This window comes from Phocoena sinus, chromosome 6 (genome assembly GCF_008692025.1).
Source record: "Phocoena sinus isolate mPhoSin1 chromosome 6, mPhoSin1.pri, whole genome shotgun sequence".
NCBI classification, from domain to species: Eukaryota; Metazoa; Chordata; class Mammalia; order Artiodactyla; family Phocoenidae; genus Phocoena; species Phocoena sinus.
In genome coordinates, this window is record NC_045768.1 from 113678021 (window position 1) to 113691032 (window position 13012).

At 50.1% G+C, this 13012-nt stretch overlaps 1 protein-coding gene across 3 annotated transcripts in view; it reads left to right on the forward strand.

Moving 5' to 3' along the window:
- Positions 1-3205: 3205 nt before the first annotated feature.
- Positions 3206-13012, forward strand: part of SH3RF1 (SH3 domain containing ring finger 1) — a 158948-nt gene continuing 149141 nt past the window's right edge. Inside the window, exons 1-2 of one of the 3 annotated variants that reach the window (XM_032634525.1) lie at positions 3206-3333; positions 4711-5168. In XM_032634525.1, coding sequence (XP_032490416.1) covers positions 4788-5168 — 381 coding nt within the window. In that variant the 5' untranslated portion in view covers positions 3206-3333; positions 4711-4787. Of the gene's footprint in view, positions 3334-4710; positions 5169-13012 lie in introns of those variants that run through there. The other 2 variants (XM_032634527.1, XM_032634526.1) reach the window with 2 other exon arrangements.

The window sequence follows — 13012 nt, forward strand, 5'->3', positions numbered from 1 at the left end:
ATGGCTGAGTAATATTCCATTATATATATATTCCTATATATATTATATTGTAATATATAATATTAGATTAATATTCCATTATATACAATGTATAATATGTTATATTAATATTCCATTATATATATATATATACATATATATATCACATCCTCTTTATCCATTCATCTGTCAGTGGACACTTAGGTTGCCTCCATGTCTTGGCTATTGTAAATAGTGCTGCTATGAACATTGGGGTGCATGAACCTTTTCTAATTAGGGTTTTCATTTTTACCATTTTTTTTTGATAAATACCCAGGCATGGAATTGCTGGGTCATATGGTAGTTCTATTTTTAGTGTTTTGAGAAACCTCCATACTGTTTTCCACAGCGGCTACACCATTTTACATTCCCACCAAGAGTGTAGGAGGGTTGGAGGAGGAATTAGTTTTGAAGGTAGCTGATCATCAGACACACGTATGTATACGTATGTGCAAGCACGGTACCAGAGCTTACCAAAAAGCACTCTGGACTGGGAACTGAAAAGTCTGATTTGTGTCAGAACGTCATCACTGCGAGCAATAACTTCTCAACACCTCATTATTTCCCGTCTGCAACGTGGGGATGATTATATCTGTCTTCACGGCTTCAGAGGGTTGTTGAGAAGATAAATGAGATAGCGTGTAGGGAAGCACTTTGAAGTCTTGGTTGGACAAGAACTGTATAAATCCAAGCTACCATTATCATGTCAGGGTGTGTTTATTTTTCATGTATCTGCTCAAAGTCACAGGGGCCATGAATATATCATGTGTACATTCTTTCCTTCAGGTTCAGTTCCCAGAAATGGTCAGGTGAACATGTTTTCCTTTCCCCAACTCTCCCTTCGGCTGTAGTATTCTCTCGACAGTATTCTGCAATTATTAGTGTCGTTGAAAACTTTTTAAAGACCCTGGGAAGAAAGGATTTGGCGCAGTATAACTTTTCCCAGGTAATTCTTGGCTGATAAAGATAACGATGATACCTTCCTTTAAAGGAGATGTACAGGTTACAAAGAACAAGTGCACTGTCTCATAGACTCCTCAACAACAGTCTAAGGAAGGGATGATTTTTTTTCACCATTTGACAGGAGGAAAGATGACTCAAGAAGTTCAAGTAATTTGCCTAAAACTTCACTGTACAGTTGGAGTGATTAAAGCTGATCAAAGAATTGCATTCTAAAAAATAGCGTGAATGAGCAGCGGGGATGTTGAAAGAACTGAGCCACGTCCCAGGTGACATTCGTCAGAACTTCTTCCATCCTGGAACCCTGGACGCAGTCTCCGGGTCTTTGATAATGGGTGCGCGACTAGGCTTTTTCTGGTCCGGGGTTTCAAAAGCTGGACCATTCCACCCAGGACCTTGTGTACTCTTCTCTACATACAAACAAGCAACCAAAATAAGACCAAAATAAAGCAAAATTGTCCCTTGGTCTCCAGAGTCATTACCTGGTCAACTGTCAGCTTTCCCTTGGAGGACACAAAGAGCATTCAGGTTTGCTTGAGGTGACCTGTGAAAGAGGTCCTTGGGATGGTGGGGAGAAAACTGGACTTGGAATCCAGACATGAGGCTGAGTCTTGGTCCAACGTGGCTTACTGTGATGAGTGAACCTATTTGAGTTTTGGTTTTAATAAGTGTAAATGGCATATAATAATGTTTAATGTTTATCTGTTTACTGACCGTGACCTTCCAATCAGGCTCCCCTTCAGGCAGGCACGGAAGTTTATGGGCTAAGCAGTCACTTTCAGAGTGACTTGTTGGTGGATTACTGGATTAAAAATGCTCTATTCTGATCATTTCTTCCTTTGTCTTTCTCAACTCAAATGCATGTGTATTTGCTCACTTCTTTTCTTAATCAATGTTTTAAAATTGGAGTATAGTTGATTTACAGCGTGGTGTTAATTCTCCTGTACAGCAAAGTGATTCAGTTATACATATATATTTTTTTCATATTCTTTTCCATTCTGGTTTATCACAGGATATTGAATATAGTTCTCTGTGCTATACAGTAGGACCTTGTTGTTTATCCATTCTCTATATATGTATTTGCTCACTTCTAACGGAGGGGAAGTGGGCTATCATTTCTGGTACTCATACAGTAGGGCTGTGCACATATCCATCCATTAGCACAAAGCTAAAGAGGGAAGATGGACAGAGTTTTAGTGGGGACTAGATGACCGCATCTCCAGCGTTGAGCAGGTGACTGCACACAGTGAGGGAGAGATAGCTGTAGTGTCACAGCGGTTCCATACTCAGGTGATTCTCCTTTGTCTGCACTGGATTCGCTGTGGCCCTGGCTGGAGACTAGACGCTCATCAACTCCCTTCAAATGGTCAGGCTGTTTAGAGGTCGGCCATTGGTTTCTCGAAAAGGCGTATCTGTCACCCTTTCTCCTTATTTTCTGCACACCTTTGAGGAGGGTATTTGGGAAAACTTTTTGTTACGTGGATGGCAAATGCAAATAAAATGACAATTTTGAGATCAATGACAAATTTTTAACTTGTTTTACCTCTAAACTGAGGCTGAGAAACAAACCCCCAAACCTGTGGACAACGTGTTTTTCCAAAGGACCTTTCGGTTTACAGGTGTGTGCCTGGCTTAACAGGTGTGTGCGGGGGCCTCCCCAGAGGCCGCGGGGCTGGTTCGGGCCACACGGGCCCCGGGCCAGGCTGACCCCCGGGTCCCGGGCGGGTAGGACGGGCCTCCGGGCCGGGCGTCCCGTCGACCCCGCCTTCCGGGTCCTGGGCCGGGTCCCGAGGCTCGCGCCCGGGTCTGTGTCCGGGGTACCTGGTGGCACCCGCTCCTATGCGGGCAGCGTGTCCCCACTCGGCCGCGCTCCCAGCCTCGGAGGCGGCCGCTCAAGTCTCCTCCCCCGTGCCCCCGGGACCTACCCTGGACCCCGACTGCGCCCGGGCGCGGGAGGCGGGCGGCCGGCCTCCCCAGCCTGTCCTCCTCCTGCTCAGTCTCTGCTCTCCGCCCTCCTCCTCCTCCTCTGCTCCTCCCCCTCCCCTCCCCTCCCCTCCCCTCCCCTCCCCTCCCCTCCCCTCCCCTCCCCTCCCCTCCCCTCCCCTCCCCTCCCCTCCCCTCCCCTCCCCTCCCCTCCCCTCCCCCTCCTTTCCCCTCCCCACCCCTCCCTCCTCGCCCCTCCCATCCCCTCCCTCCTTGCCCCTCCCTCCTCGCCCCTCCCCTCCTCCTCCCTCGGGCCCGGCAGGCGGCGGCGGGAGCGCGCAGGCGGCGAGCGGAGCTCGGTGCGGCCGCGGCGTCTGAGGCCGGTGAGCGGGAGAGCGCGGGGCGTGCGGACAAAGAGGGCGCCGCGCAGAGGTAGGACCTGCCCCCGGCCCCGAGTCCCCGGGCCCCCGCCCCCCGGGGCCGGGTTAGAGCGGAGCTGGGCGGCCCGGCCCTGCCCGGGTCACTGCGGCGGCGGCGCGCGCCCGGTCGCGCGGCGGGAGGACCTGGCGACGCTGGCTGCGGGCGGTCCTGAGCTCCCGAAACTTCCCGTGGGCGCGGGGCGGCGGCCAGGCGGCGGCCAGGCGGCGGAGGGAGCCACCCGGCCCTGCCGGCCCTGGCCCGGGGTCTAGGCGGACGGCCCCCTCCACCAGCCCCGGCGAGCGTCTACGCGGGCGGCTCCCGGCACCAGCCCCGGGGTGTCTGCGCGGGCGGCTCCCGGCACCAGCCCCGGCGTGTCTGCGCGGGCGGCCCCCGCCCCTGGCTGCGGGCGCGTCTACACCGACGGCCAGGCACCTGGACCGGCGTCCACGCGGGCCCGCAGTACCTGCGGCGAGCAGAGGGGCGGTCTGACCCCGCCCCGCCGTCAGGGGCAGCAGTTCCTGCCGACCTCCACAACGCCACCCGGTTCCCCTGGACACGTCCACACTGAACTGGGGGTAGGGGAGAGCGGTGCAGGCTCTGGTTTGAACGCTCTTTTCCTGAATGGCCCCATTTTCATATTAAGCCCTCGGTTCTCAGTCCAGCATTCCATTCTCAAATTCTTTGGGTGATAATTTTGCCAGATTTTCTGAATGGGATTAACACAGGCCGTTCAGAAATCGTTTCTGAGTTTGGCAACCGCTGCCCTGATGGGTGCTGTTCTATTTGAGCTGCTTTCGGGACCGTCTTTAGTGTGTTGTTTAGAATTGTGAACCTTCGTCTCGTTTTGGTTGGGCAGGATTAAACAGTTCTATTTTTAAGAGCAGCGAAGAAACATATGTATTTAATATTGGGACCATGTGCCACAGAAATCACATGAGGTGCGGTTTCTTAACCACCAGAGTGGCTTAAATACTGGGAACTTGGGATTGAAAAGGAATTTCAGGTGGAGGAAACGTTCATTTGCCACTCTCACCTCCTCAGGTGAGTTGAGGAGTTTACTAAGGCAGCAGATTTCACTTTGAGAGCCGAAGAAATTATGTTCTTATTACATTTCATAAATCCTATTTATGGCAAGAGTCCTGAATAGTACTTGGTAGCTCTTTCTAAGCGCTGAACTAGATACCTTTACGGACTCGTTGTGAATTGCTTAGAAAGCCTGTTTTGTTTTAGATTGTTGACGCTGGAGTTCAGGCCCCATGTTCCAGAGCAAGGCTATGCTCTTCAGAGGCAGTACTTTTGTGTGCTTTTTGGTTCCTGGCTCTCCTCTGCACCTTTCCCCCAGACGATCACACTTTTCTGTCTTGTCTTCCTCTGCCCCGGTGCCCCCAGAGCAGCGTCTGACATGGATGTTACATGAGCCACTCTCAGGGTCACGTGGAGCGTCTCCCTCGGTGAACTAGAGGAAGATGGATGAGTCGGCCCTTCTGGACCTTCTGGAGTGTCCTGTGTGTCTGGAGCGGCTCGACGTCTCTGCTAGGGTCCTGCCTTGTCAGCACACGTTCTGCAAACGGTGTCTGCTGGGCATCGTCGGTTCCCGCAACGAACTCAGATGCCCCGAGTGCCGGACTCTGGTTGGCGCGGGCGTGGAGCAGCTTCCAAGCAACATCCTGCTGGTCAGACTGCTGGATGGCATCAAGCAGAGGCCTTGGAAACCCGGCCCTGCGGGGGGCAGTGGCACCAACTGCACCAACGCCTCGAGGGCTCAGAGCAGCGCTGCGCCCAAAGATCCACCTTGCCCCCAGGGTGGACAGCAGCCTCGGGCGCAAGCCTGGAGCCCCCCGGTGAGGGTGAGTAGCCTGAAGAGGCGGTGCGGTGGGTGACGGTACTGATGGTCATTGTGTATTCTTTAGTCTTTGGATGTTTTCTAAATCAGCTCATGGCTAAAGGAGTCACGTTACTGGAACAGATAGGAGATTGTGCCTTGGGAATTTTTTTTTTTTCTTTTTGGAATGAGATTGGATATAAATAATTTTTCTTGTTTTTAAAATTCTCTCCTGGATGGTGGGCCTCTATTACGTTTTAAGATAAATCTTGGGAAACAGTAGCAATTACTCAATGAAATCTAAAATACAGAAGTTTTTTATGCCGAGTTTAAAAATGGAAATTTGGTGCGGTTTTACCTTTTCGATGGCGTTGGGAGAGACATGAGTATGTAATGTATGTGCGCGTATATGTAGACATGTTATAAATATGTGTGTGGGTAGATCACAAGTAGGACATCGAGCTTTAATTTTTAAGTGGCTTGGAGCCATTCTGTTGGTTTTATGAATGCACAGCACAGAATATTCTGGTTGGAGGAATTCTTAACAAATCATGGCCATAGGTAGCAGAGTTTTGTTGCTGTAGCAACAAAATGTCATTGAGAGCCATGCTAAGACAGCAGAGGATGTAGCTTTATGTTGGGTTTTATAGGGAGTGAAACGAAATGTTTCCATCAGAAAGATTTTTCTTGGGTTTTGGGTTTGGGCTGAAATAATTTGAAGTGAGGCTAAATATCTGGGCAGTTACCACGACTGAAATTTCTAGAAGGTAAGGTATTTTGAAGAAATGTAAATTATGTTGCCGGTGATGGCACCCCGTGAAGGCATGCTTTTCTCATTTTTGTAAACCTGAAAAGTAGTTGTGGATATTCGATAATTAAAGCAGTTCCAATTTTGTCAGAAGAAACAATCTTGATAATTGGCCAAACTGAGAAAATACATTTTTAAAGAACAGTTATCTGGATGAGAATTCTTTTTTCAAATATTCGTTGTAAACACTCAAAACTGACTTTTTTCATGTGAGGTAGGAATAACCCTTTGGGATGGCATTAACCAGTGTAAATTCACAGATGTGGCCCTCTGGGAGCTGTAGGGAACGACTACCTTCTAACCATTCCTTTCCTTTCTTCTCAAGTTTATCTTTTACAAATGATGTATTTACATCACTAGATGCAGAGTACGCAAAGTGTTTTAATTGCTGGAAAACAGTTTTATCCCCAGGCTCTCAGGTTTCTTTTGAGTCATATTTAATTTTTTTTTTTTAAAGTTAGTGAGAACTTTGGGTTCTGGAGGTTTTCTTTTCTTATTTGAAGCCCCCTAGTTTTGAAATTGGTCTGCTTACAGCGTTTTCTTAGATTGCCTTCTTTTAATGGAGTTTACACGATTAGTATCTGTGGCCTCATGAATATTTCAACCTCAGAACCATCGTTTCTGAGACACCCGACCTAGGTCTGCTTCCCTTAATTAGGGGGTAGATTTGCTTCCTTGGAGGGATTTTGTTTCCTTGTTAATTAGACTGGAGAGGCCCAGCTTCTGGCTGTGAATAGAAGTGTCTCAGTTGTTGACACGTTGCCTTACCTGTTGTGAGGAATGTGGTGAATGTTTGATTACTGATAAAAAGGAATTTAAGAAGAGGGCTCAAGCATTCAGCTCAGTGTCCTTTGGATTTTAAGTTTTCTTTCTGATGTGGAAACTGACAGTGTGATGTTGGAATGTTCATTTATTTGAACTGCTAATCTCCCAAGGTTGAGCTTCACATTTCTTAGGTACATTATTCTATGATTTTGATGATGTCAGTATTATTTTTCTGGCTGATATGATTTTCCTGATTTACTTTATGTTTCTTCTTTGGCATGAGAAAAATTACTTGCCAAGAAGCTCAGTTGAGCTTGAGCCTAATAATTTGGATAAAGTAGTTGAGGCCAGTAAAAGCAGGAGATGATCATGTCTGTTACTTTGGGGGGGCGGGGGGCACAGAGAGTGGAGGACAAGACAATGAACAGACAAAATTATTCAGTAATGTGGGTTGATGCAGATGCTGTAATTCTTGTCAAAAGCACTTCTTTTCCCCCCAAGTCTAAAATAATTTCTCATTAGCAATTACTGGTACCTTCTACTTTGAAATATTCAAAACAACCAGGGCTACACAAACAGCCCAAGGACCTGAAAGATATATACATTTCAGAAAACGCTCCTCTTAGTTTTTACTTTATTTTATTTTAAAAATTTATTTTATCGAAATATGGTTGATTTACAATGTTGTGTTAGTTTCAGGTGTATAGCAAAGTGATTCAGTTATACATACATACATATACATATATATATACATATATATATATATATATATATATATATACACACACACACATGCTTTTTCAGATTCTTTTCCATTATGGTTTATCCCAGGATATTGAATTAGTTCCCTGTGCTCTACAGTAGGACCTTGTTGTTTATCCATTCTATATGTAATAGTTTGCATCTGCGAATCCCAAACTAGAAAATGCTTCTTTTAAAAGTGAGACCCGTGGAGTTGTCAGCCAGCCCCTGAGGTGTCCCCTGGGTGGATGACATCATAAATCCTAGATCCTCAGCGGCTCTGACGCGACCCGGGAGTGTGAGAGCCTGTTCCCACGTGTGGTGGGAGCCAGTGCTGATACCACGTGGGATGCTGTCCGGTTATTGGTTATGTTCCGCGTTCCGTTAGATCGTGGCCATGGGGCTTCCTCATGCGTGTACCTCAGGGAGACTGGGTGTTAGCAGCAGATACGAACATTTCCAACGTGTGACACACATCTTGTTCCCAGAATTTTAGTGTTTCCTGCCTCATAGGAAGGAAGAAATGGAAGAGTGTTGGGTCGGCGTCACCACCGGAAACCACCAGCTCTTTACGCCAAGTAAAGAATCGCTGCTGGTTTGGCGCCAAAGTGGACCAGTGGGACGAGGTGTGGGGAGCGGGTGGCTGCAGATCCTTGCTTCCATGGGCTGAAAAATACCTGCAGAAGGTGGATTTTATATATATAAGTATGTACAGAGTTCGGTGTGGACATGTTTGATTAACCCCTATAGAATTGTGACCTAATGGAATAAATTTCTGCTTTCTAGCTGTGGCTCCACTGGTTCCAGGTCTAATACCTGTGCGTGTATCTGTGTGTCCAGGTACTGATACTTAATGATTTCACGCTGCCGCTCCCTCAGAGCGAGCATCTTCAGCACACACTGATCACAGGACCCCTGACTTACACTGACTTGCACTTGTATTCTTTCCTTTAACCTAGCAGATATTCATCAAGCACTTACTAGGTACCAGGCACTGCCCTAGCTGCTGGATACATAGTGCTGGGCACACCAGACGCAGATTCTGCTTATGAACCTGTGTGTCTGGTGGGAGAGACACACCTGTAGTAGCATGATGACAGTACAGGTAGGTCATTACAGGTGCTAAGTGGTAGGCTGGGAGCTGGGGAGATGACAGGCGAGGGCCTGGTTTAGTGCGTGTGTGCGCGCGCACTTGTGTGCGTGTGTGTCTGTCTGTGTGTCTTCAAAAGCTTCTTCAGGCCGAGGCATTTGAACTGAGGTCTTAAGGGTGAAATGGTATTAATTAGTTGAGAGGGGTTGGCGGGGAAAGGGACAGAGTATTCCAGAGGTCCTGACCTACGGCCGGATGAGGCAGAGCTCCCAGGAAGAAACAAGGACAGTGAGTGAGAACAAAGCGAGGGAGGGGCTAGTGACCTAAGAGGAGGCCTCTGGTGCAGCACTGGGCCGGGAGCCATACTGGTCAGTGCCCTGCCCTTGGGGCCGGAAGGAAGGGTCTTTGGGACCGAGATGGCCATCGGGCTCAGGACATGCCTGGAGCGTGCCTCAGAGGCCTGGGGGACAGGGAAAGAAGAGGGGCACAGGGGAGCTTTCCTCCCTGCTGCTTTCATTTCTCCATAGTGCCAGCGCCCTCTCTCCCTGCAGCTGACTGTTAGGGGCTGAAACGTGTCCCCCCAGGCTCATAGGTTGAAGTCCTGGCCCCCAGGTCTTCAGTGTGAGGCTGCGCTCAGGGGTGGCACCTTCGAAGAGGTGCTTAAGGTGAAGGCAGCTTACGCGGGTGCGTCCTAATCCACAGTCTGGCGTGCTCCTAAGAGGAGATCGGGACGCAGAGCCGGGTAGAGGGGAGACGCTGTGAGAACACGGCCAGCCCTCTGCACGCCGAGGAGAGAGGCCTCGGGGGTAGCCAGCCCCGCCGACACCTCGGTCTCAGGCGCACAGCCTCCAGAATGATGAGATAAAGGCCTGTTCAGTCGGCCGGCCTGTGCAGCCCCAGTGCCGCCCGTGGATGGGCTCCTCCGGGTCAGCCCCGCGTGGCCTCGGTCCTCTTGGTCCCCCGCGCGCTGCCAGGGCTGGGCCTACAGGCCTGTGGGAGGGCGGGGCCAGGCCTCTGCGCCCTTGGGTGCTGAGTCACCTCGAGTGGACCTTCAGTCCCTGCCAGCCCCACTGGTGGAGCCTGGCCGGCTGGACCGGCGGGATCCAGGAGCCGGAGGAGGGCGGGGGAAAGGGGGGAGGGGGTAACGCCGTGGGGCGGGGCCGGCGGTCGAGCGTGCACGTCGGGGAGAGTGGGCGAGCACGCAAGAAACAGCGAGCAAAGGCAGCAGGTGGTGAGGGCCCCGAACTGTGCGGTGAGATACAGGATCGTGCCTGTGATGAGGGTCGTGGAGGAGGTGGGCGAGAGTGGGCAGGACCCGCTTCCCCTGGCCAGGGGGTGGCTTGGCTGTCAGGGCACAGCGGGGACCCTCCCTCCTGGACCTAAGAAGCAAGACTTCCAGGTAGTGGTTTGGACCGAGGGAGAGGTTTTGATGTTCCCCAGTGGCCGAGTCGAAATAGAAAAAAGGTGTTTGTTTTTGCCAAACACTGTGTTGCGGACATTCTTGACCTCTTCTTATTTATTCATCGTGTCATCCTTGACCCCTGCTCAAGTCCTCCTGTCCACCTCAACCCTGACCGCTCCCTTCTTCCTGAGTCAGGCCTGCATCGAGGCTCAGGGCTGGGACGGGCAGGGAGCCTGGGTACAACAGGAAAATGCTGAATGAGTTTTCTTTGGTATCACATTTGTATCTTGTGACTGTTACTGTGTAAATCTCAGAAACCCTCCGCAGCTAAGGAGTATTGTTATTTAAAAAATGTTCAAAATGTAAATTGCAGAATGAGTTCCTAAAAACATTCTGGCTATAAAAACGTTCGCCGCTTTGGAAGTATAATGTGTGTCCTTCTGTATCTCTTCTTATGTGTTTATATGTGTATGCATCTGGTTGTTTTGATTCTTGACATAAGTGGGATTCCATACTCTGCATATCTGATAACTAGAATATATCTGGGAAATCTTGTCATGGCTCAGCACATACACCTACCTCGTTAAAAAGAAAACACCTGTTTATTGAGGTATACTATACGTACGGAAGAGTGCAGGAATTGTGAGTGTACAACTCACTGAATTATCATGCTCCATGCTTTTTAAATGACTGTATACTGTTTTTCTCTCCATTAAAAAAATTAAAGGTAATATGTGCTCATAGTAAGAAATTTGTGGTAGAGAAGGATGTAAAGGGGAAAATCAAGGCTTCTAATCTGTCTGTCCCTAATCTCCAGAGGTGACCACCGTGCAGAGGTTTTTTTGTGTGTTTCCCCCCCCCCCCCCCCAGGAAAAAAACTGAATAGAAATAGGATCGTGTTATACGTGCTATTCTGCAATTTGAGGTTTTCTCTGAAATGGCATCTCTCTCAGAGCTTCCCGTCTGCTCTCGTTGCTGGTCAGGAAGGTATCCTCGTTTATGGACGAGGGAAGGGTGGCTGGAAAGGCCTAGAAACTCGTGCAAGGCCCCCCGCTGTCAGGATGGAGCCAGCCACCACCCCAGGCCTGTCTGCTCCCTGCTTCGCCCCCTTAACTGTGTCCCCCTCGTCCTCAAGCTGCTGCGGCCCTGGAAGCTTTCCTCAGTGTAACTAGCGGGGCTCCTTTCACCTCACCGTCCCTGGTGCCTGTTTTGTTCTGATAAAAAGGGGCAGGCGGCCCCCGTGCCATGGAGGTAGGTGGGCCCAGCCCTTCCCCGGTGTGGCTGGCACACACTGGGAGGTGTGGAGGTCCGGGTTGTGTTGGCCGCTGCTCGGCTGCTCTGGGCTCCGTTTCTTCACAGGAACGCAGAACCGGAGGGCCCGAAGCTCCACGCGGGGCCCCGGGGCCAGGATTGCTGAGTTTGGTTCACCCGTGACTCTTGAGAACCTTTGTGGTGCCTGGCCCATAGAACACACTCAGGAGAGGTTTGTTGAATGTGTATTAGTTTCCTGTGGTCGCTGTAACGAAGCACCCCCGGCCGGTGGTTGAGAACAACAGAAGTTCTGGGGCCAGAGTCTGAAATCCAGGTGTCGGCAGAGCTGTGGCCTCCGCTGGCTTCTGGGGGCTCCCGGCACACCCCACTGTCCTCGGCTTGTGGACGCACCCCTCCTGTCCCCGTCTCCTCTTCACAGGGCCTTCTGCCCGTGTGTCTGCGTCCCCATCTCCCCCCACAGCCGGGCAGGCACGGGGTGCACGGTATTGGGGGTCCCGTGCGCCCCTGGTGGAGCCGCTGCACGCCGCGCCCAGGATGGCGAGGACTCGGGTGCCGCTCGGAGCGTGGGCCAGGCGGGCTCCTCCGCAGCGGCAACAGCGTCCTGGGGTGCACACCTTACCCTCGAAGCAGCCGAGCTGCTGAGGCCCCCTCGCTGTGGAGCTCAGGCTTCATCCTCCCCAGCTTTTGTCATAAAGACTGCGTGTATCTCCTCATTTTTTTCTAACCTTCAGAGACTTCTGAGAGCAGTGATGCTAAAGAGAGAACCTGTGAGCTCCAAGCACCCTGTGCGCGGCCCCGCCATGCTTGCCCTTGGCTGAGCCTGTGCCCTGTCCGGAGGATGGAGTGCTGGCCTCTTGAAGACTGGCAGGCATGCAGCTGCAGACACAGCTGCTTCAGGGACGGCCCCGTGAGTGGGCTCCTCCTGGTAGCGGGGAAGGGGATGGAGGTGCCGGTCCGTGTGGTTGGCGGTAGCAGTTAAGTAGTAGATGATTTGTCTTGTGGAACGTGGAAGAAGGTAGCAGTAAGCAGGCTGTGCAAGTGAATTACGTTGCAGTAAACATAGCGCAGAAGGCGGGGCCTGCCAAGCTTGAACTTTATTCTCTTAGCCTAAGGAAGTAAAAATTCCTCCAAGTATTTTTTGCAAGGACAGAAATCCTTTCGAAACACTCTGTGTTCACTGTTTATAATTCAGCAATGAAATGAACAGGGGTGAATTTCATTATTTTAAAATGTAGTGAGAACTGCCCAGGATGAAATGCGGGTTTGCTGTAGGGACTCCATCCCTGGGTGTAATTCATGTGAAGGACCCCCCTCCTTCCCCACAAATAATCCAGCAGCGACGGAGCAGAGCCTCAGTGTGGGTACCAGCAGCCCTGGCACCGGTGTAAGGTTCCTGGAAGGGTGTTTGGACACCAAGGATGAAAGGGTGAACATTAGATTTCTTACGAGGGGATTAAATTCCTGTAGAGCTAAAAATCTAACACTCTTCAGTATATAACTGCTTGGTTTTTAAACATATATCTTTAAAGAACTTTTAAAAAGTTCTTTAACACTTTAAACACATGGATTAAACAATGTATGTAATAAATGAAACCTCAGAGCTTACATTTTTATTTGTCAGCTCATTTGAAGTGACATTTAGTTAGCGGACGTCTCAGTTTTTTTCTCCCATGGTTCAGTTTGTCCTTTTAAACACACTCTTTGATATATTATATCCAGCATTTCATATGTTTTTAACCTTTTCTCCCCCGCAGTTGAGCACAATTGAAGTGCTTAAGTCTTTCAAGCTAA